Source organism: Abramis brama (assembly GCF_963993115.1).
Source record: "Abramis brama genome assembly, chromosome: 16".
Taxonomy (NCBI): domain Eukaryota; kingdom Metazoa; phylum Chordata; class Actinopteri; order Cypriniformes; family Leuciscidae; genus Abramis; species Abramis brama.
Genome location: NC_139978.1, coordinates 36,666,892 through 36,692,012, shown reverse-complemented (window position 1 = coordinate 36,692,012; position 25,121 = coordinate 36,666,892). Strand labels below are relative to the sequence as shown.

The 25,121-nt window shown below is 36.0% G+C and overlaps 1 protein-coding gene across 1 annotated transcript; it reads right to left on the bottom strand.

Moving 5' to 3' along the window:
* Positions 1–9,155: 9,155 nt before the first annotated feature.
* mrps27 (mitochondrial ribosomal protein S27) lies at positions 9,156–24,791 on the bottom strand. The gene is made up of 11 exons (XM_084086411.1): positions 24,683–24,791; positions 21,539–21,616; positions 21,385–21,455; positions 20,540–20,598; positions 19,072–19,186; positions 18,385–18,463; positions 18,184–18,299; positions 14,319–14,421; positions 13,222–13,364; positions 11,533–11,661; positions 9,156–9,533 (listed from the first exon to the last, which is right to left on the bottom strand). The coding sequence occupies exons 1-11, from the start codon at positions 24,756–24,758 to the stop codon at positions 9,294–9,296; spliced, it is 1,209 nt and encodes a 402-aa protein (XP_083942537.1). The 5' UTR covers positions 24,759–24,791; the 3' UTR covers positions 9,156–9,293.
* Positions 24,792–25,121: the final 330 nt, after the last annotated feature.

Sequence of the window (25,121 nt, the reverse complement as noted above, 5' to 3'; positions counted from 1 at the left end):
TACAGACCGCCAGGCCATCCCACTTTTTATGATAAGTTAGAAGTTCTCTTGAGCCTATATCAGACAACGAGAGCTCTGAGATGATTTTAATCGGGGATATGAACACAAATGTGTCGGGGTGTGTTCATCCTTACGGCAGAATGCTGGAGGACCTGTGTCACTCTTTTGGTCTTGAACAGCTGGTAAAACAGTCCACGAGAACAAGACTTGTGAGAGTATTATCGATCTGATCCTAGTATCAGTTAAAGGGGTGGTTGATTATGATTTGACTTTTCTAACTTTAGTTAGTGTGTAATGTTGCTGTTTGAGCATAAACAACATCTGTAAAGTTACAACACTCAAAGTTCAAAGCAAAGGGAGATATTTGCTTTTAAAGAAATTACTTTTTAAGGACTACAACAAACGGCTGGTAGAGACTACAACAAGCTTATTCAGGGGTTAGTGACATCACTAACACTAAATTTACATAAACTCCGCCCCCGGAACACGATTTATAGATTATCAAGACAGAATATGCTGATCAATGACTAGAAGATAACTCCACATCAGCTTCATAAATTCATCAACTAACATTCAGAAATGTCCTGTTGCTTCTACATGTTGTCACTTCTTCTTGAGTCTCTCCATCATTGACTCTGTTGACATCATCTGACTCTGAAGATGTTCATCTTTGAACATAAAAGGCTAAAAGTTTTTGAAATTTTCAGTGCATGTCTGTTTGAGGTAAAAGGACACAAGCTCTTGAAGCTCCGCCCCCTGCGCCGGGAGCAGCAGCTCATTTGCATTTAAAGGAACAAACACAAAACAGTGCGTTTTTGCTCACCCTCAAAAAGTGACAACTTTAACATGCTATATAAAAATATCTGGGGACATCAGAGACTTATTTTACATCAAGTGAAAAGGGCATTATTCCACCCCTTTAACTAAAACATCTCAAAGTGGTACTGTTACTTACGGCATAAGTGATCATAATATAATTTTTTGCACAAGAAAAACTGGTAAAAAAAAACTTTTACTCCCAGAAGACTGTACTATCCAGATCATTTAAACTTTACTCCCAGGAAACTTTCAAGATGTTGGCTGATGAAACGGATTGATCCTCCAGTAACAAAGTGACCCCTCTTAGACAGATCAGAGTTAAACAGCGTTCTAGTGCATGGTTTGACGAAGTTATACATGAGGAAAAATCAGGGAAAAAGCACTTAAAGCTTTTCATAGAACTAAAAATCATGATGATTTTATTTTATATAAACAATCAAGAAATAAGACGCAGGAACTTATTAGAGATGCTAAATCAACAAAAATGCTAATCATTTTAATACTTACTTCACTTCTATAGCAGAACAGCAGGCCTCAAATCTTCAACTATGGGTTATTCAACATTGATAGGGTGAAATCATTCTATAATAAACTTGGAGCACATCTCCCATACATCTCCCATACATCTCCCATACATCACCCATACATCTCACATACATCTCCCATACATCACCCATACATCACCCATACATCTCCCATACATCTCCCATACATCACCCATACATCACCCATACATCTCACATACATCACCCATCTCCCATACATCACCCATACATCACCCATACATCTCACATACATCACCCATCTCCCATACATCACCCATACATCACCCATACATCTCACATACATCACCCATACATCTCCCATACATCACCCATACATCTCCCATACATCACCCATACATCACCCATACATCTCCCATACATCTCCCATACATCTCCCATACATCACCCATACATCACCCATACATCTCCCATACATCACCCATACATCTCCCATACATCACACATACATCACCCATACATCACCCATACATCTCCCATACATCACCCATACATCTCCCATACATCACCCATACATCACCCATACATCACCCATACATCTCCCATACATCACCCATACATCACCCATACATCTCACATACATCTCCCATACATCACCCATCTCCCATACATCACCCATACATCTCCCATACATCACCCATACATCACCCCTACATCTCCCATACATCACCCATACATCCAAGGCCGTCCATAAGGGGGGATAAAGGGGAACGTTTTCTGGGGCCCAGCTGCTAGGGGGGGCCCATGCAGTCCAGCAATAATTATGTTCATCCTAAATATAAGCAAAGGTTACCATATTTTATTTTGAACCAAAATAGCACCATTAATTGTTAAAAGTGAGGAAAAAAGCATTTTATTTAATGTTGCTTGAGTAAAATGTAGCCTGTATCATAATGAAACACCCCTCTCCTGAAAATGGTCTGAGTAGCCAACGCAACGTCAAAAGGCCAGTGCTTCGCGCCAGTTCGCGGTCAGCAGCGCAAGTGACCTTATTTTTCCTGCAGACCAAACTTTCGTTATTTCAAATGTAGGCGCGTTGCGCGTGCCAAGCGCGCTCAATCCGCCGGCGCGACCACAACATTGTCCAACATCAAATGGCAAACATAATGTAATATAATTTTAATATAATTTTTATTTTTTTATTTTTTTATTAAATCAAGGAAATTTCTCTGGCATTTCTTTATTTTTGCTGTATCAAAAACGTACCGAACCGTGACACAAGTGTATCGTATCGAACCGTGAATTTTTGGCATGTTAATCTCTTGTTGCATGGGATGCGGCACATACCTGGTAAACAGTAATTTCTAACAACATAGGGCAATCTGGCGAGCATGTTGTTTTAGGCTAATACACCAACAGCAAATTTCTGTTTAATAAAGCACTCAGAAATGTGTCATTTGCATATTAAAATCTCAACCTTTGTGTGTGTGTGTACCTATGTAGCCCCCATCACTGAGTAAGTCTCTCTCAGTTAAATGTATGTGATAATGTAGGAGAGAGAGAGCACACGCATGATATGAGTAGATAGCGGATTTGGGGAGGGCCCATTCACTGGACCTTTTCAGGGGCCCAGTCATTTCTGTGGGCGGGCCTGCATACATCACCCATACATCACCCATACATCTCCCATATTTTTAACCTGTCGGTTGAATGGTATTTTCCCCAATGATCTCAAGAGGGCCAAGGTGGTTCCCCTTTTTAAAAAGGGAAACAGCCACGATCCTGGTAACTACAGACCGGTCTCTGTTTTATGCACAGTATCAAAAAATATTGAAAGTTTGGTCAATGAGCAATTTAATGAATACATGAAAAATAAATTCCAATCCAGATTCAGGAAGTCACATTCTACCGAATCATACCTACTCTATTTATTCGACATCATCCGCAGGGAAACAGATAATGGAAATCTCTGCGGAATGGTGTTATTGGATCTTCAAAAGGCATTTGATACGCTGAATCATGACAGACTGATTGCCAAACTTGAGGCCTTAGAGGCAGACAGCGCCACCTGTAGGTGGTTTAGATCTTGCCTGTCAGGGAGGGAACAATTGGTGGTCTTAGGGGGAGTACTGTCAGACCCTTGTGTAGTTGAATGTGGCGTTCCACAAGGAAGTATTCTCGGACCGTCCTTATTTTTAAGATACATTAATGATATGGCAGACTCCTGTTTATGTGAATTATTACTGTACGCTGATGACTCGGCACTTCTAATGTCTCATTAACAACAATCCACTTTAGAGAGTAACCTGAGCTCTGAGCTATCTTCTGTAAACAACTGGCTGATTGGCAATATGCTGTCTCTACATTTTGATAAGACAGAGGCCATCTTGTTCGGCTCAAAATACAGATTGAATAGATGCTCGGAATTTAGGGTTATTTTGAATAATGTTGTGGTCAGTACAAAAGCGTCAGTAAAATGCCTGGGTTGCATCCTGGAAAACAACTTGGATGGCAGGAATATGGCCAATAAGGTTCTGAGTAAAGCCACCGGGCTCACAAAGTTTTCAGCCAGAAACTCTACATTTTTAGATAGGTCAACAATGATCATTTTAGCTAACGCCTTAATTTTAAATCAGTTTGAATATGCATGTTCTTCCTGGTTTGAAGGCCTAACAAAACGACTTAAAGGGAGGCTGCAAACTACCTTGTAACCAATCAGATCAACCAGTGGATCTCTGAGCTGAGTGAGTGAGTGAAGGCGGGGCTCATTTGCATATTCATAGAACCGTGCATCAAAGATTAGTTTTAGAGAATAAAATGATTGACTCAGGGGGACTTTAAGCAAGCTTCCATAGGGAATTCCCAGGATTCTTTGGAATTCCATGACTGTCCAAATCTAATGTTGCAGCCTGAGATCATAAGTGCATCTATTACTCATATGATCTTTATATCTGATGGAGAACAGGATTTGAGCATGTTTGCTCTACTTGTGATAACATCAGTTAAATATTAGTGATGGTCCTTAAACAAAAGAGAGCTCAGTATTGTGTAGATCAGAAGTAAACTGTTTAGATTGGCAGCTGCTGATGTCTGACTCAATATCTCCGTCAAAACTAAAACTAAAACAAATTGCAAATGTGATATTGATTTTATACATTTTAGACACAATATTGTCAATTTTTTTCAATTTTGCCAATGAAAGTAGTTCTAAACAAAGCCAGAGCAGAACTGTAGTGCGTCTCACAGCGGTGTTTCATTACTGAATGAATCAGCAGTTTTTAACGACTTGAGTGAGTCATTGATTCAGTGACTCATTCATTAAGACGCCACACGCTTCGTTCCTAAATGAATCGGTTGAATGAATGATTCAATGACTCACTCAATGAGACCGTGATTTGCCGCCACCTACTGGTTGTTTTCTTTTAATATTTAGAGTATCATTTCATTTTTCATACATTTCATATTCGTGCACCTCTGAGCTGCATTAAACAATCTGTGTAAAATATACCTAAATGCCACTTCAGCATCTGAAAAAACATTATGGCCACATTTCTACCTTAAAAATCACCATGCATGTAGTCAATAATTTTATCCATTAAAACTCATCTTTGATCACCAAAATTACCTTTAACTCAACACCCTTGCCTCATTTAGTATGCGTGGTTTTATGAATATGCAAATGAGCCCCGCCTCCACTCACTCACTCAGCTCAGAGATCCACTGGTTGACGATCACACGTTGATCTGATTGGTTACAAGGTAGTTTGTGACGTCAGAAACACCAGCGATTTCAAAGCGTGTTTTTGAGACTGTCTTTGGTTCACTGCAGTTTTAAGGAGGAAATACTCAGCAATGGAGTCGACTTATGAATTTACACATGGTTTGTCTTAAAGCGTATTAAAAACACCACATAGACACATAAACAACATTAAAAGCTGGATTTTCACCACAGGGGGACTTTAAAAGTTTGTGTAATAAATACTTTGTTGAATCAAAATATTTCTTTCTAAAACTATTTTTTGTAATGTCTATTCAATGCTTTTCTCATCAAACACAATATGACTTAAAAGATCTTTAGGGGGGTTGATTAATGAATCGGTACATCATGTGATTAATTACATTAAAAACTTTAAACACTTGACAGCCCCAGTACAAATACAGAAAAATCATAACAATTGAATGAGTTTATGCTTAAAATAAGAAAAAATATCTGCCAATTTGGTCAGAAAAATAAACTTAATTCAAAGAGGAAACATGATTATTTTTCTGACACAATTGGCAGATATTGTTTTCCTGTTTTAAGCATTTTGATCAATGTTTTAATCAACACTTAATATCTTCAGTCATTTTAAGAATTAGGAATGTTTAGATATTTGTACTGGAAAACGAGACAGAAACACTGAGGAAGAACATATATTTTTTTGCAGTGTAACCCAGATAGCACCGACTATTTGATGTGCATTTTACATCTGGAAGACGTATTTTTAAGAGTGTTTGCTCATCTGCAATACGTCTATAGGACGTTTCCTGTCAGATGTCAAATAGACGTTTAGAAGATGTCAGTTTAACATGCATTCTAAATTACATTACATCTTAAAGACATCTTCTAAACGTCTATTTGACTTCTGACAGGAAACGTCCTATAGACGTATTGCAGATGAGCAAACACTCTTAAAAATACGTCTTCCAGATGTAAAATACACATCAAATAGTTTATATTGTAAATCTTACCAAAATATCGTCATTAATTTTGTTCAAAGTCTGACTTGAAGCAGAAATCACATGTAACGGAGATTTATTTTTATTTATTTTTATTTATTTATTTTTTCTATTTTTTTTTTCTGATGTGCACAAATAAGCGACAGGTACCATAAGATTTTCTTCTTCCTGTTCCTTTTATTTTATTTTTTATTCGTTCAAGCACGTTATGAATGAATGAATGAATGAATGAATAGATGAATTTATGTATGACTTGTGCAATAAATAAATAAATAAATTTAAAATCTCTTAATGAAAGACCGAATGTAATCCGCTTTGACTCGGCTACGTTTACATCAATACGATTGATGAATCCGAACAGGGTGTTTACATGAATGATAAATAAAGTAATCGGGTTGATGTGCGCGTTTATATGTCACAAGTTTCAAATCGGATCTGATGTTTTGACATGCGCACACTGCACGAATATACAGAGTTTCCCGCTTTTCGCGCATAAATATTCTCCTCTATTGGTTCTTTAATTGTTTTAAACAGCAGACGCAATATTAATTCGTCTCTGGTCATAATTTAGAGCATATTAACCGTTTTGCCGCAGTAAAAATGCCCCTCCCCGCGGCCAAAACCAGACGTCTGTGGATGAGAATCCAAAACAAGCACTGGTGGGACGTTGTCCTGCTTCACTTCACAGACGCGCGAGTGAAATGAGAATTTTAGAATGGGAAACTTATTAATATGACACTTTATTCAACAGGAAGAACAGCTCGTTCCGCGCGTCATACGTCATTACGCTATTTAACGTCATCGCACATGCGCAGTCCTTTCAGTTTCGGTTTTCAATCCGATCAAGTGTTTAGGCTACATGTTCTCTCGATCGGATTACAAAAGGGATAAACCACCCCTTTCAATCCGATCGAAATTTCATTAGGATCGAGCTCAATCGGATCGATTAAGGTGTTTACATGAAGGTTTTTTAGTCCGATTGAGCCGTCAATCCTATTATAAGTGTCCATGTAAACGAGTGTAAAAGCAGAAACGCAGCGATGAATCTTTAAAGTCGTGAATTTATGTAACGCGTTGATGCAGATAGAAGAGGGAAAAGCTTTAATCGGGATCCAAATGAGATTTCAGCTTCACATGATTAAAATCAGCCTCAGATTCAGATCACTTTCAGAGTTTTGGGTTACGTGCCGGAACAGCCCAAATAAATCATTTTTACATGAAAAGCTAAACAGAGCAGAGGAAACAGTCGCTTGATACCAAGAACCAATCAAATTAAAGCTCACTCTGTCCACCATCATAATGAAATTACTGGATAAAAAGGCCCAGAATACATTTGATTCATTTTGTACCTGTCAGTTAAGAGATGATACATGAAACCGCTTCCTATGGCGTATGGTTCATATCACATCTGACACGCCATAAATTTCACAAATCAAATTTGGTGGAGAAATAACCTCCTGATTACCGCCCACTTCATCCACTAAATATGATTGACAGCTCGCATATTTCTGCTTAATGATTAAATGTAACGGACACAATGGAGTCCTTGTTTCCCTTTGAATTAAGATTATTTTTCTGACTCCACTGACAGATATTTGTTCTTGTTTTAAGCACAAACTCACTTCATTTTTTTAGGTCTTAATATCTTCCGTCATTTTGCTTCTTCTCCAGTAAATGTATCTTGATTTATGAATGCTTAGATATTTGCGCTGGAAAACGAGACAGAAACACTGAGGAATATTGTAATGTTTGATCACAACATGATTCTGCAACATCGTAGTGTGAGAAAAAGCTTCCTAAATCTATAAACACATATAAAGACAGATTGATATCACACACCCATTACAATGTGCATCTTGTTTTACACTGTGAAAGAGTTTTCCACCAATTACAGGAGCAGAATCTCCACGAAATTCACTAGAAAGATAAAAGAAGTCCTGAAAACAGCTTCGGATCTGATTCTGGCCCTTTTGTCCGAGTCTCCTGATAAGACACAGAACAGAATGTGTTTTGTTCGCTGGGATTGTGTGTGTGTCCGCTGGGATTGTGTGTGTGTGTCCGCTGGGATTGTGTGTGTGTGTTCGCAGGAAAGGGAACGACGTCACCATCAAGAAACACTAAACATGAAGGTGCAGAATTACAGCAGAAGCGCCGGATTGTTTGAGCTGTAAGCGGATCGATTACAGTGTGTGTAATACATGAGACAAAACACACACACACACACACACACACACACACACACACACACACACATAAAAAAGAATGAACTGACAGCTGAGACACGAGAAAATACTAATCAGAATAATGTTTCAGAAAGAGTCTCTTCTGCTCACCAATGTTGCACTTATTTCATCAAAAATACTGTAAAAAATGTGAAATATTATTATAATGTAAATCATCTGTTTTCTATGTGAATATACAGTAAAGTGTAATTTATTCCTGTGATCAAAGCTGAATTTTCAGCATCATTACTCCAGTCTTCAGTGTCACATGATCCTTCAGAAATCACTCTAATATGAGGATTTGATGCTCAAGACACATTTATGATTATTATCAATGTTGAAAACTTTTCTGTGGAAACTGTGATACATTAACATTCAAAAGTTTGGGATAAGTAAGATTTAAAATTAACATAACTAAATACTTTTATTCATCAAGGACGCATTAAATTGATCAAAAGTGACATTTATAATGTTACAAAAGATTCTGTTTCGAATAAATGCGGTTCTTTTGTACTTTGAATCATCAAAGAATCCTAAAAAATAAAATGTATCACGGTTTCCACAAAAATATGAACACTGATAATAATCATAAAAGTTTCTTGATCATCAAATCATCATATTAGAGTGATTTCTGAAGGATCATGTGACACTGAAGACTGGAGTAATGATGCTGAAAATCAGTTTTGATCACAGGAATAAATTACACTTTACTATATATTCACATAGAAAACAGATGATTTACATTATAATAATATTTCACCGTTTTTACAGTATGTTTGATCAGATTTAGTGAACAGAAGAACCTTCTTATAAAAACATTAAAAAAATCTCCAGACGTTCAGTGTAAATCCTGTTATTTCAGTGCGTACAGTACGACAGGAGGACAGACTAAATAAGAGTATTTTCATCGTTTATTTATTCTGTTCAGATTTACAGGCCGTTGAAAAAGAAGCCAAATAATATTAACACACAAATCTTTGTCTCAATCCACCCAACCAAAGACAATAAACATGAGAAACAATGCCTGTCGGTCACTGGGCCGCACCGACCCGCTGTTTGCTCAGACGCTCCTCCTGCCTCTTCTCTTTCGTCTCTCTCTCTCTCTGAATGAGCTGGTGTCTCTCGGCCTCCCAGTCACACACCGTCTGCCGGTACTGGGCCAGATCCGACTCCTCACAGGCCGCCAGTGTGTCCCGGGTCAGATCCGACACCAGCGACTCCAGGCTCCTCGGGTCAGTCTGATCCTGAGCCACAAGACGATCCTTCAGCTCCTGACGAAACACCGTCACAGATTACAGCTCTAACTCTCGTTCTCCAGCACAAATATCCAAATATTGGTAACCAATGAAATTAATGTACTATATTTTAGTTCGATAATGTTTTTTATTTAATATTTTGTATTTTTCAGGGGATTTTATGGTAGTCAATTATATTTACACTGTATTTATAATTCATTTATTCACTTTTTGAGCATAGACCTGAAAATTTAATTTCCAACTTAAACTGTGGTAAATCTTGAACGCTTTAGAGCGACAGACTGAAGTTTGATCTCTTTTCAAAGTGAAAGTTTTAAAAAACTTTAAAAAGTTACAGAATTTTACATTTATTGTTATGAAAAATGTGCAAATATACTATTTTAAATTTTTATATGAAATTTATATTTCCAAAAACATGTTTTACTCTAAAACTGTGAGAAAATCAAAGCCATTAATCTAAACAAGTTGTGTTCCAAATCTGAGGTTGATATCTCAAAAACTGAGCGTTCAGTGAGAGTGTGTTCGGCTGCAGTTCCAAACGCTTCCACTAGAGGAAACTCGTCTCATTCATTTCTAATGCGCTCGTTTCAGACCGAGAGGAGCTCAAGTGAGATTCATTTTAAATTATTTTAGATTAAGAAAAAAAAAGAGAAAAAAGTAAAACTTTTCGGTCAAAAATGTCCGAAGAGCACCAGATACATTTACTGGAGAAGCAAAATGACTGAAGATATTAAGTCTTGTTTTAATAATAAATGAAATTAGTTTTTTGCTTAAAACTAAAAATTCTTAGTGAAAAAAAATTAGATGAACTTCTAAATGAAAAAGAAAAATTCTAGTGGGGTCAGAAAAATAATCATATTTTCCATTTGAATTAAGTAGATTTTTCTGATTTGGCAGATATTTGTTCCTGGGTAATTAGCTGAATTGTATTTACCATTTTGTTTAGTTTAGTTTTATGCACTAAAAATATTTTTAACTAAATTAATAAAAACTATTTTGCACTCTGCAAAAAAAAAAAAAAGTTCTTCCTCAGTGTTTCTGTCTCGTTTTCCAGCACAAATATCTAAACATTCTTAAATCAAGAGACATTTACTGGAGAAGAGAAATGACTGAAGATATTACGTCTGAACAATGACGTGAGTTTGTGCTTAAAACAAGAACAAATATCTGACAATGGAGTCAGAAAAATAAACAATTCAAATGGAAAAAAAGATTATTTTTCTGGCTCCACTGTCAGATATTTGGTTTTTTTTGTCTTGTTTTAAGCACAAATTTGGCTCATATCGTCTGATAAAGTGAAAATATGGAGGAAAAAACATCTTAGTTTTATTCAGAGGCTCAAACTGAGCACAAATATGCTGCAGATGCTGATATTTATATGAAATTCAGATGCGTATAATGTAAATCAATTAGATATTTAGAACAGTATAGCAGAATATTGACATAAAATGCATATAAATATTAACATCTGCCAATAATGTTTTAGTAAGATTATATTTAAATGCTTAGTTTTATGATCAAAGCTCTGTAGTTTTAAAACATATAATGCAATGCAATACAGAGATGAACAAATAAACCTTCCTCAAAAGCCTGATGATCATATTTCATACTCGTGATTCTTCTTAAAAAATAATGGATAATCAAGTAAAGCGAAGCTGCTTCAGTCAAACTGAAATATTACTAAAAAAAATATTGTTATTATTATTAATAAAGTGTTTACTTTATTAAATCAGTGCAGATTTGACAGGACATTTGTACAATTACACTAAAAGACTTTAACTTTGTAAAGGAGTTTAAATGATCATTCAGAGACCGGAGATTGAGTGCGACAGGTTTATCAGATCATGTTCTTAGACCTGAGAATGCTTGTTTGTAATTTGTTAATAATGTTTTCATTCATTAAGTTTCCTCTGAGATCCAACAAGCACTAACACACTCTCTGAGAAAGTTTGGAAGGTGTTAATGAGAATGTACAGTATAAACGTTGATGATATTTGATGTGAGGGAAGCTGACCTTGAAGCGCTTCATGTACTCCGGCAGTTTGAGTCTCTGGAGACGATCTTCCTCATCGCTGTCGTTCGCTGAGATCTGTCCGTCGGGAATCTCTGACAGATCCTGCAGGATCTTCTCCACACTGTCCAGCTGAAGGAACATCACACTGCATTACATCTGTTCATTCTGCAGATGAGTTTAATCAAAGTCACTCATTCAAGGTTTATATTCATCATGCATTCAAGAGGCCATTTTATGCCTCTTCTCAAAGTCTTGATGTTTCCAGTCTCTACTAGAACAGGTTTTTATGCATTTTGACTTCTAAGTCATCATTTTTTACTGTCATTTTTATGATTTTTTTATGTCAATTATGACATTTAAGTCAAAATTTCAACTTTTTATTTAAGAATTTCAACTTTTTAATATCATAATTATGACTTCTTATTTCATCATTTTTACTTTTTGTTATTTCGACTTTTGTCGAATTTAGTTTTTATGTCAATCTTGAAAGTCAGAATTTTTTATTTAAGAATGACCTTTTAAGTCATAATTGCAACTTGTATATGTCATATTTTTGACTGTAATTTTTATGATTTTTTTTATCTCATTTAAGTCAGAATTTAAATTTTTTAATATACTTTTAGTTTTTATATCATAATTGCGACTTAGTATGTCAAAATTGTAACTTTTTAAATATACTTTTTTATGTCATAATTTCGACTTAAGTCATAATTTAGTTTCCAACTTATCTCATAAATGTAATAAATTCAAATTTTTATGTAAAAATTGACATTAAAGTAAGATTTACTTTAAGAATATGACTTTTAAAGTCAGAATTTTCAACTTGTATGTCATAATTTTGATGTGTATGTGATATATTTTGATATTTTTATGATTTTTATATCATAATTATATTTAATATAATGACTACATATTTCATAATTTTGACTTTTTGTCATTTCAACTTAGTATGTCATTATTTTGAAAGTCAGAATTTCAACTTTTTATTTAAGAATATGACATTTCAAGTTGCAACTAGTATGTGTCATATTTTTTTTCATTTTTATGATTTTTTTTATGTCATTCATTTAAGTCAGAATTTTAACTAAGAATGTTGATTATTTCCTCATATTCTCCATTGTTGCGGCTCCTCTCTTCCCAGTCTGTCAGTAACGCTCTGTTTACTTCCTGTCTCTATGAAGCCCCTCCTTCTGTAAAGCACACTGTGCTCTGATTGGTCGGCTGGAGCAGTGTGTTGTGATTGGTTGAGCGCTTCGAGTGTGTTTTGGAAATGCCCCGCCCCTTTCCATAACCGCCAGTTTAACACACTACTAACTAACTCAACCAGGCCCCGCCCCTTTATTCTGCGCATTAATTATTATAATGAGGAATATTGTGACGTGTTCGTTCCAGGAAGAAACTCAAGACTAATGGAGGCATTTCAGGAGTTCAGAAACACTGACTCTGATATAGAGAAGAGCTGGAGCTTGATCAAACAGCAACATGAAGATGGAGAGACAGAGTTCATCTAAAGCTTCTCTTCTCATCCTAATCGACTCCAGAAGAGAGTTTATGTTCAGTGATCTCAAACGTTTACTTCAAAAAACATAATTTATGTGGATTCTCTTTAAACTTCTCCCTCAGGCGAGATAGATATGTAACACGGCAAGCCCTCATTACAGTCATTCAGATCTGGTTTGAGATACTCACGACTTCCTGAGATAACTTGACGTGTGTGAAGTCGCAGCACACAGCGTTGATGAGGGCGAGCGCTCGTCCGAGATAACCCGGGGTCCAGGTCAGCGGGATCTGGTGGAACACCGCGTGGATTCCTCTCGACAGCTCCACTTTACCTGCGCAACATTACAGATTACAATATTACACTATATTTCAATTTCAAAGCATTAGCCCTCTGGTGCTCCTCGCATGGAAGCTCAAAAAACACAGAAATAAGTCTTTATTTCAATGAAATGTGCTATATTTGAGCTATATTATAATATTTTGTATTTATGGGGGATTTTATGGTACTAATTAATTTATGTTTTTTTTCCGAGCATTGACCTAAAAATTAAATTTCCAACTTAAACTCTTATAAATCTTGAGTGCTTTGGATCACAGACTGAAGTTTGGTCTCTTTTTAAAGGCGACACTTGGCAGATTATGGCTGAAAAAAATGGAAAAAGCTTAAAAAGTGAAAAATTGTGAAGTGAAAGAAAAAAAAACTTCACTTAATTCACAAAATATCAGGACAAAACTCCAGATTTACTAATATCTTAAACCAGGATCTGTTACTCTACAACAAAAAGTCATTATTTCTGTACTAATTACTAATTACTTTCAATCAACCTCATCCAGCTGCGCAATACATGAAACGGCTCGTTTAAATCTTTCAAATAAATAATATAAAATTGCATAAATTATTTTTAATCTGACTGGTTACATTAAAAACATAAATTTTAATATTAGACGCTAAATTCTGATATTAAATCCACTATTGTTTTATATAGAACTGGTCATTATACAGTATTTAATGCAATAACATCAGAAGTGACTGTAATTAAATGACAGAAAAAATAAAAGTAATCCCCTAATTTACTAAAAGTAATTAAATTACTTGCTGAGTAATGCATCACACCCAACATGCATATGCATTTGTAGTTGTTTCCCTTTCAGACACAACATTTATGTAATAAATCACATGACTGACTGTGGTTTGCTGGTGTTTGCTCCATTATTTAACTCAAAAAAGCTTGTATTTTGCACTGATTTAAGAGTGTTTAGATGTTAGTGCAGTGTAAGACACACACCGATGAGAGCGAGTCCCAGAAGTCGAGCGCTGAAGCCGACGGAGTTTTCCTGCTTCAGTCCGACCAACATCAGAGACGCTCCCATGATCCTCTCCTCCTGCCACTGGACGATCACACAGCCGGCATTTCACAATTACAGCACACACAAAAATATATATTAATCCTCAGTGTTTCTGTCTTGTTTTCCAGCACAAATATCTAAACATTCTTAAAGGGGTGGTTGATTATGATTTGACTTTTCTAACTTTAGTTAGTGTGTAATGTTGCTGTTTGAGCATAAACAACATCTGCAAAGTTACGACGCTCAAAGTTCAAAGCAAAGGGAGATAATTACTTTTACAGAAATCGCTTTTTAAGGACTACAACAAACGGCTGGCAGGAACTACAACGAGCTTCTTCAGGGGTTAGTGACATCGCAAACCCTAAAATTTACATAAACCCCGCCCCCGGAACACGATTTATAGATTATCATGACAGAATATGCTAATCAATGACTAGAAGATAACTACACATCAGCTTCATAAATTCATCAACTAACCATTCAGAAATGTCCTGTTGCTTCTACATGTTGTCACTTCTTCTTGAATAATAGGAGCTGATAACACATGAGCTCTTGAAGCTCCGCCCCCTGCGCCGGGAGCAGCAGCTCATTTGCATTTAAAGGGACAGACACAAAAACTGTGCATTTTTGCTCACCCTCAAAAAGTGACGATTTTAACATGCTATATAAAAATATCTGTGGGGTATTTTGAGCTGAAACTTCACACACACTGGGGACATCAGAGACTTATTTTACATCTTGTGAAAAGGGCATTTTAGGACCCCTTTAAATCATACCCTCCAAGTATGGCATATCAGGAGTGATAAACACAGCAGTTTCAGATCATTCACTCATATATGTCATTAGGAAATGTTTTAAACAGCCAAAATGTCATAAAAATAATTACATTAAAAAAGTACCAAATTCAAAATTGTCTCAGTTTAATGCTGAATTTGCTGATACTGATTGGAGCAACGAGATGTTTTTGCAAAACCCAGATCATGTTCTGTCAAATTTCCATAGGAGAGTGGAGACAATACGTCAAAAATATACAACTACCTGTAAAATACATATTAGACAAAATACAGTACCTTGGGTAACTCCTGATATTTTACAGCTCCTAAAAAAGAAGGCCTCTTCCTTGAAAGCCTTCAGATTATTAAAAACACCTCAAGCTAAGCTTATTTTCATACAGTTTAGAAATAAGTGTAATTTTGAATTATACAAAGCAAAACAGTCTTATTATGAAAATCAAATTAGTCGAACAGTTTCCAACCCAAGAATATTATGGCGAACATTGAAATCTATAACTGGTGAAAACAAAATTAAAAATAATAATAGTTTACAAATATCCATAAATGGTACTCTTCTTACTGATCATGATAAAATTGCTAATTCTTTTAATGAGTATTTTATTGCATCTGTTCAAGAATTATCTCCTAAATTTACTATTCCTCTGTTTCTCACATCAGTACCACCATTATCTCAGCAATTCTCTTTTTCTGAAATCGTACAAAATGATATAACTAATATTTTGTGTTCTCTGAATGCTTCTCATGCTTGTGATATAAATAATTTAAACATGACTTTTCTTAAAACTCATGCCAGTACTCTTATACCACTCTTTCATCATTTAGTTAATCTGTGTATTAGACAATCAGTATTTCCTGCCCTGTGGAAAACGGCCCAGATCACCCCGATGTTTAAGTCTGATGATCCAACTAATATTTCCAACTACCGTCCAATTGCAATTCTCCCAACCATTTCCAAGTTGCTTGAAAAAATATGATATAATCAACTAATTAACCACCTTGAAAATAATAACCTGCTCAGTGATTGCCAGCATGGCTTTCGACCCTTGCGGTCAACCATGTCGGCTTTGCTGCTTCTCACTGAGCAAATACGTGCGTCTCTAAACAAGGGTCAGATTACTGGAGTTATATACATAGATTTTCAGAAAGCTTTCGATACAGTCAATCATCAAATTCTGTTAAACAAACTTCTTTCTTTTCATTTGTCATCTTCTGCAATAGATATGTTTACATCATATCTAAGTGACAGATCTCAGACTGTAAGAATCGGCACAGTAACATCACAGCCACGAGTGTGTTCTATGGGCGTTCCACAGGGCAGCATTTTAGGTCCTTTACTTTTCCTTATGTATATTAATGATCTTCCTTTGCTATATGCTGATGACACTGTTATTTTTCTTTCTGGTTCTAATATCGACACAATCAATTACAAACTTAACACAGATCTGCAGCATTTACATAACTGGCTGCAAGATAATCATTTAACACTTAATGTCAAGAAAACACAATGCATGTATTTTTATTCATCTAGGAGACAGCTATCCATATCCAATCCTATCACTTTTTCTAATCAAACGCTTTCAATTGTATCAGCATATAAGTATTTGGGAGTCTATCTTGACTCACATCTTACTTATCAAGAACATGTTCAAACCCTAACCAGAAAGTTAAACCAAAAGTTATATGTTTATAGCAAAATTAGACCATATTTGTTGCTTTCTGTTTCAAAAACCTATCTTCATGCCATCATTCTGTCCACTTTGTCGTATTGTTTACCTGTTTGGTCACTAACAACAAATGAGATTATTGAACCAGTAATAAGACTTTATAATAGAGCTCATAAGATCCATGTCAGGCTTCCAGGCTGGACTCACCACTGTACTGCACTATCGTTGTGTAATGCCTTGACATTTCAGAACTATAAAATAAGCCATGGGATAAACCTGTTTTATCAAATCTCAAATGGACACACTGTAACTGCTCTAACCGAACTGATTCCGAAACTTAGCTCAAGGTCTGAGCGCACTACGAGATCTTTTACAAATGGACTTTTGCCTTTACCGGCTTTTAGAAACTGTTATGGACAGAGATCTTTTTTTCATGTGCTCACTAAAACCTGGAATGAGATCCCACAGCACATCAGAACTATCACATCAAGAAGACTATTTAAAATAACATTTGCTCGCCATTTAATGGACAGGTATATCTGTGACCATTGAGACGGCTCTATAGCCCCTCCTGTTGCCCAATATCTTGGTTTGTGTGTCTGTTGTTGTCTCTAGCTGTCTAGTGTGTGAGCTTTGTTGTGTATGTGGTTTTTATGTTCTGCAGAGCAGGAACCTGCTGAAAATCAGTTTTATACTGAGCCAGGCCCGATTGTCCTTAATCTTTTCCTGTTTTAAAAATATAAATAAATAAATAAATAAATAAGATATAAGACTTTTTATCAAAATTAGGCAAATTTGTGCTTAAATCAAGAACAAATCAGTGTTATTTTAGTACAATTGAGATTTAGTTCTTATTAATATTTTGAATTAGATTTCATATTAATATTTTCTATTTTAATTTCAGTTAACTTTGTAGTAATTTTATGTGTTTTTGTCATTTTCTCCTATATTTTTGTTTTTATTAAATAGTTTTTATTCATTTATCTAAATTTTTATGTTTTTTAGTACATCAAGTTAAACTAAACGAAGATGGGAAATACACTTCACCTTTTTTATATTAAATTGTATTTAAGTTTCAAGTAACAAAAATGGTTTTCATTTCAGTTCAAAAATCTGCCAAATCAGAAAAATCAACTTAATTCAAAGGGAAAATACGATTATTTTTCTGACCCCACAAGCATTTTTCTTTTTCTTGTTTTAAGCACAAACTCATTTCATTTAAATTATCTTAATCTTAATATCTTCAGTCATTTTTCTTCACCAGTAAAATAATGTTTATTTATTTGTGCAGGAATCCCAGACAGAAACACTGAGGAAGAAGCTCATTTCTCTGCTGTTCTACTCACGCTGAGTTCAGGTTTGGTTGCCAGATATTTGCTGAGCGCGTGAAGCGACAGGATCTGCGTGGAGAGTCGCTCGAACGCCTCCTGAAGCATCACTTCCTCCACCACTGAACACGCTCCTGGATTCAACACGCAGAGTGGGATTCATGAGCCCAACAAATGAACTTACACGGGATTCATGTGGCAAACAACAGCATTACAAACCCTTGAAGTCTGTGTCCTTTATAAAGGAGTCGATCAGGAGATTAAAGGTGAAGTCGTCAGGAAACATGCCGAACTGAACCTGCAAGACAACAACACATCTGATCAGCGAAACATACATGTTTAACACTCATAGGGCCCTATCTTAACGATCTAAGCTCATGGTATAAAGCGCAAGTGCACTTAGTGTGTGTCTGAATCCACTTTTGCTAGTTTAACGACGAGACAAATGGTTAGCGCTCCTGGCGCTGGTCTAAAAGTGTTTTGTCTCCATTCTCTTAATGAGTAATGGGTGTGTTTTTGGCGTAACGTGCAATAAACCAATCAGAGTCTCATCTCACATTCCCTTTAAAAGCCAGTTGCGCTCGCGCCGCGGCGGATTCGCTGTTTACATGGAGGAATTAGCAAGCGGAAAAACTGAACACTTCTCTTGCTCGTGCGTGAGGTTAAAGCTGTGTGTGTGTGTGTGTGTGTGTGTGTGTGTGTGTGTGTGTGTGTGTGTGATAGAGCCCTCAGTGTGTGTGTGTGATAGAGCCCTCAGTGTGTGTGTGTGTGTGTGTGTGTGTGATAGAGCGCTCAGTGTGTGTGTGTGATAGAGCCCTCAGTGTGTGTGTGTGTGTGTGTGTGTGATAGAGCCCATAGACTTGAACTCATTGGTGAAGTGAAAGCATGCGTGGACTTGTCCCACACCTTGTTCTTCAGTGTGTAAAGGGCTTTATCTCGGGCTCCGTGTTTCAGACACTGCCGGAACCAGCTGTGAACGCTCCAGTCCCGCAGATACCAGCAGTTCGGACTGTGACGAAACCTGACGAGAACACACACACACACACACCGCAACTGATCCAACACCTCAGGAAAACTTAGAAACAGACCTGTCACTGTTACTGATCAGTCTTCTGATCATCGCTAGTCGATCCAATCGCAATAATTGTGCAGTTTATATTCACCTTTTTCCAGAGAATATTAAAAAAAGAAAAAAACGGTTGTAAACAAACAAAGATCTTGCCTCATATGAAATGAAGGTTTGTGGGTTTAATCAGATTATATTATATCATATATTACATTATATTATAATATATTATATTACATTTCATTTCATTATATTATATTATATTATATTATATTATTTATGGCATCTCAAAAATGATAGAAATATTTTTTTATTTCGATGAAATGTGCTATATTTGAGTTCAATGATGTTTTTTTATTTAATATGTTGTATTTATGGGGGATTTTATGGTACTGATTAATTTATGGTGCCACTTTTTGAGCATTGACCTAAAAATGAAATTTCCAACTTAAACTCTCATAAATCTTGAGTGCTTTGGATCACAGACTGACGTTTGGTCTCTCTTTAAAGACGACGCTTGGCAGATTATTGCTGAACTGGAAAAAGTTTAAAAAATGAACAATTTTATTGTTATGAAAAATGCACCAAAATAATATTTTCATATTTTTATATAAAAAGAAATATATATTTTCCAAAACATGTTTTACTCTAAAACTGTGAGAAAATCAAAGCCATTATGATTAAGATAAATTTTATGTTGATATCTAAAAAAAAAAGAGCTTTCAGTGAGATTTTATCCAGCCGCAGTACCGAACGCTTCCACTAGGAAATTCGTCTCCCCTTCATTACAAATGCCTCATTTTTTATCTTTTCGAATCTTGTCCATGAATTTTTTTGTAAGTTTACATCAAATGGCAAAACCTTTACCAAGTCTCATACCATTCTGATAAAGTAAAAAATGATTAACGTTACCTTTTATGGTAATAAATGACCGAAAAGCACCAGAGGGTTAAAGATCATCATCTTGGCCTATTTTATTATAATTTGTATTATTATATTACATATGATTCCAAATAAACAAAAAAATAAAGTAATAGGCTTACACTGTAAGAGACATGAACGAAACAAAATTAAATTGTTAATCGCAATAATTTGTAAGACAATTAATCGTCAGCAGAAACTCATGACATGAGAAACTAGTATTGAATTAAAAATTACATTCTCCAAGTAGAAAGACTGAAATAGTATTTTCATGTAAAACATACTCCAATAATCTTATATTTTATTTTCATCTTTGAAAAATCTTTTTTTCCAGTGCAGTGTTGAGCAAACAGGAACATATTTAAAGATCTGAAGAGTAATACTCACTTATATAGGTAATATTCCGCTTGATCAACTTCTTCTCTTGATGATAAAGTGTCTATGAACTACACAAGACGTGCACATGTTAAAACATTTACTTTTTATGTTAAATAAGTCATGAATTTGCAGTTTGAGCAGTTTGATTATTCTATTGTATTATTCTAAAATATATTAAACCATAAGTAAATTCATCATCCAAACATTCACATGGCAGAAGAATTTAAAGATCTGCATATTTGTGATTCTATGAATATTTTTCTTGTTTATGTGATGCATCTTCCTCCTTTTTTAAAGTTTATTCGTTTATTTTTTGTTTTTGACAAAAAAAATATATCAAATATATCAAAAAAATAACCCTTTATTGGTTACACTTTATTTTAAGGTGTCATTGTTACAGTGTAATTATATATTTAAGTACTGAGTAATATTAATTAACTACATGTACTTACTATAGGGTAGGGTAGGATTAGGATTTGGTTGAGGTTGCATGAAATTATGCATAATTTACTGTTATTACTATGGTAAGTACATGGACACTGTAAAATAAAGTGTTACTGCTTTATTTTACAGTGTCTGTTACACACATGTACTTACTGTAGTAGTAATAACAGTAAATTATGCATAATTTCATGCAACCTCAACCAAACACTACAGTAAATATATGTAGTTAATCATTACAGCGTAACAAGGACACCTTAAAATAAAGTGTAACAATGTGTTTTTGTGTGTTGTTTGGTCTATGTTATTAATACTAATAAAAACATTATTGAGAAACCACAAGCAACTTCACATGCATACACACATACAGAAGCGACACGTGCAAATATAATAATATTCTGTGTCTCTCTGACCCTGCCGATGACCAAAGAGCTGACGGGAAACTTCCTCTCATACGTTCTGTCCATCAGAGAGGCCAGCTGTCCTGCAGAACACATTAATACACACATCATCACGTTTAAAGCGTGTTTACAGCGGTTCTCCGTCATGATTGGCTGAGAGTCTCACCGAGGTCCTGCGGGTCCTTCAGTCTCTGCTCCCATAATGCCGTGTCAGTGTACGCCGAGGACAGCAAACACCTCCTGACTGAAGCCAACACACGCTTTAATGCGGTAATCAGAACATTATTCTCAGCTGATCTTCATTGTGATTGGTGGCCTACCGATATTTTTAAAATACCATTACGTTTTCCTGTTTGGCCGATGTGAGGAAGTGGGACTTTTATTTTGACGGTGTGTCGGACATTTATTATGACAGTGCTGAGAACTTAGAGACAGTTCACCCAAAAATGTAAATTATCCCATTATTTACTCGCCCTCAAGCCATCCTAGTGTTTATGAACCCAAAACATGACCTCTGACCCGACGCATGATGAGTGATCTCTGACCCGACACATGACCTCTGACCCGACGAGAGTAGACGCCTCTCGCGGTTCAAACAACAAGCTCCTCCCACATTTCCCTTTAAAAATTCTCGTTTTAGACTTCTAATCCGTAATCCGTGTTTTGTTTCTCTCTATCCTCTGCGCTTCTGTGTTCGTTAATACTTCATGCGTCGGGTCAGAGGTCACTCGTGATTCATCGGGTCAGAGGTCACTCTTCATTCGTCAGGTCAGAGGTCACTTGTCGGGTCAGAGGTCACTCGTCATTTGTAGGGTCAGAGGTCATGCGTCGAGTCAGAGGTCACTCATCGGGTCAGAGGTCATGCGTCGAGTCAGAGGTCACTCGTCATGTGTCGGGTCAGAGGTCACTCGTGATTCATCGGGTCAGAGGTCACTCTTCATTCGTCAGGTCAGAGGTCACTCGTCGGGTCAGAGGTCACTCGTCATTTGTAGGGTCAGAGGTCATGCGTCGAGTCAGAGGTCACTCATCGGGTCAGAGGTCATGCGTCGAGTCAGAGGTCACTCGTCATGTGTCGGGTCAGAGGTCACTCGTGATTCATCGGGTCAGAGGTCACTCTTCATTCGTCAGGTCAGAGGTCACTCGTCGGGTCAGAGGTCACTCGTCATTTGTAGGGTCAGAGGTCATGCGTCGAGTCAGAGGTCACTCGTCGGGTCAGAGGTCACTCGTCTTTCGTAGGGTCAGAGGTCACTCGTCATGTGTCGGGTCAGAGGTCACTCTTCCGCAGGAACTAGACTCACGTACGGCAGGGAACTACACTGCGACCAAAATGGTCGCATATGCGACCTTTTGAAATGCCATTGCGACCCTAATTTTTAATGGGTCGCAAATGTATCACTGATTATTTTTGTACCTATGTTTTAGGCAATATGCTATGATTTACTATGAGCATTCATTAAAACAGAAATGTGTATTTTAAGAATACGTTTTATAACGTGCTCCTCTGAGCATTCAACACATCAAGTTGGCTTCAGCCCCGCGACCGTTACTTAGATTAAAACGTACCAATGTATCAGTGCTGCGCGAGCTCTCTCTCTCTCTCAAAACACGGACGCGCACACAGAGAGAGAAGATAATTGTAAAATGAAAATTGACGGGCTATAGTTTAAATGTTGTTCTTGCTTGTTTTTTTTCTGTCAAAATGTCAGAAAGCATTTTGTATTATCCATCGGATATTACCATCTTAATTATTTATTAAGGCTACTTAATTTCCTTAACAGGAACACAAAACAGGAACATACACAAAAAACAGGAACATTGTGTGTCTTAATTGTACACAATGTTTCTGTTTTTTGTTTTTGTTTTGTTTTTTACTGTTTTCTAGGGGTTTCTTAATTTTAGACAAGTTGACCAGCACACATTAAATGCAATGCAATATAATGCATGTGTGTCCTATGTGTGACATATTTTGCACACAGGTAAAGGTGCCCAATATCAAATTATTATTTTGGAAATTATCTCTTTAATTGATTATCAGTAAATTTGTTTTCTATACAGAGATATCGATATCGGTATCGGCCATAACAGCAATATTAATATCGTTTATTATCGGTATCGGCCACAATTTTCACATCGGTGCATCACTACTTAAGAGTTCAGGAGTCTGCCCATCTGTGCCAACCATAGCATGTTGAAATCCATTTTGCACTTTATTGTGTACTGTATTTTCTATCGCAGTAAATCTATCCCAACCAATGTTAAAGAAAACAAAAACAACAAGGCATGTGGTTTAAAAGATGGCAAGTAAAATAAAAAGCACATCTGTATGCAATATAGTTTCATTATTGTTCATTATTATCCAGAGCGGCTTACTATAAATAATTTGTGCGACCAAATCATGTTTTGCGCCAGTGACTGAAAAAGTTAGTAGCGCAAGTGCCACCAGTGGAAAAGGTTAGTGTAGTTCCCTGTACGGCCGTTACCGGAAGCCAGTGATTATAGTTTATAAAGTTATAAATATGAATATTTTTCTTACAAAAACACATGGCTTCCCTTCAGAAGACCTTTATTGAGGATGAGTAAATTATGGGATAATTAAAATTTTTGGGTGATCTAACCCTTTAAATCTGTCATGAAAACAATTTTTCATTACAGCCACCGTTTAAATATTTAAAATAGAGTAAAAACATAATTATATCATATTTAACATCCTTATGTGTAATTTAAATGTTTGTACAGAACTGTTTTTATTTGAGTGTTGATTATTAACCATATCTAAAAAATAAAAAGCAATGAAATTTGGACTCTGTTATTCATTTTAACCTGTAATATTATAGAGACAGGGACAGAGACTGCTGTACAGTTTACAGCATTAGTTGAGAGAAAGAGAGACATCTACAGTGCCTGATATATATATATATATATATATATATATATATATATATATATATATATATCTCCAAACGAATCGACATTGAATCGAACTATCAGAATCATATAATGTGATTATAATATAAGTCACTCACTACAAAATATGATTATTATTAACGTTACGCCATTGTGCTACAGAATTGTCAGGTTACATATATATATATATATATATATATATATATATATAATGTTCATCACTCAAAAACCCGAGTTGTATACAAACATTTAACTTACACGTGATCGTGTGTCATTAGCGTTCACCTCTCATTCACATCTCTAGGCGTCTATCTTAAAGATTAAAACACATACTTCTATACCTAGGCTATCTCTGTCTGACGTAAGCATGACAGTTTAATGATCATCCATTAATAGTGACACTCACCGGTTATTCTGTAATTAACACATTTGGAAAAGGTTTGTACGGGAAACAGACAGCGCTGCAGGATGGAGGCCGCCATCTTTAGACTGAACCATTCGGCACGAGCGAGGGGGAGCGCAGAGAGTCACTGCGCATGCGCATGCGTCTGCTTGGGTGCTTACCATTATGACAGATATTATTATTTGTAGATTTCAAAAAAAAAAAAATTACCCCAGTGAGTCTGCAATAGTACAATCTGAGTTCACGCGTCCGGGAAATAGATTTTAATAGCGAGGCTCAAACCATTTTTAACATGAGGAAAGTATTCCTACAAGCCTCTTGTTTCAGTGTGATTATAGATGATCCCGATAGATGGCGGTCTGATATCATAAAGAAAGTTGCTGATTTCACAGAAATCTATTTAGTTACACATTAGAAACTATTCTTCTGATGTTACTTTATA

Excerpts from the sequence above, each read along its gene's own strand:
- mrps27 (XM_084086411.1), bottom strand. The coding sequence starts at position 24,758 with ATGGCGGCCTCCATCCTGCAGCGCTGTCTGTTTCCCGTACAAACCTTT. Across the intron at positions 18,300-18,384 it reads AAAGGACACAGACTTCAAGG|GAGCGTGTTCAGTGGTGGAG; the intron begins GTTTGTAATGCT and ends TGTTGAATCCAG. Across the intron at positions 9,534-11,532 it reads AGTACATGAAGCGCTTCAAG|GAGCTGAAGGATCGTCTTGT; the intron begins GTCAGCTTCCCT and ends GTGTTTCGTCAG.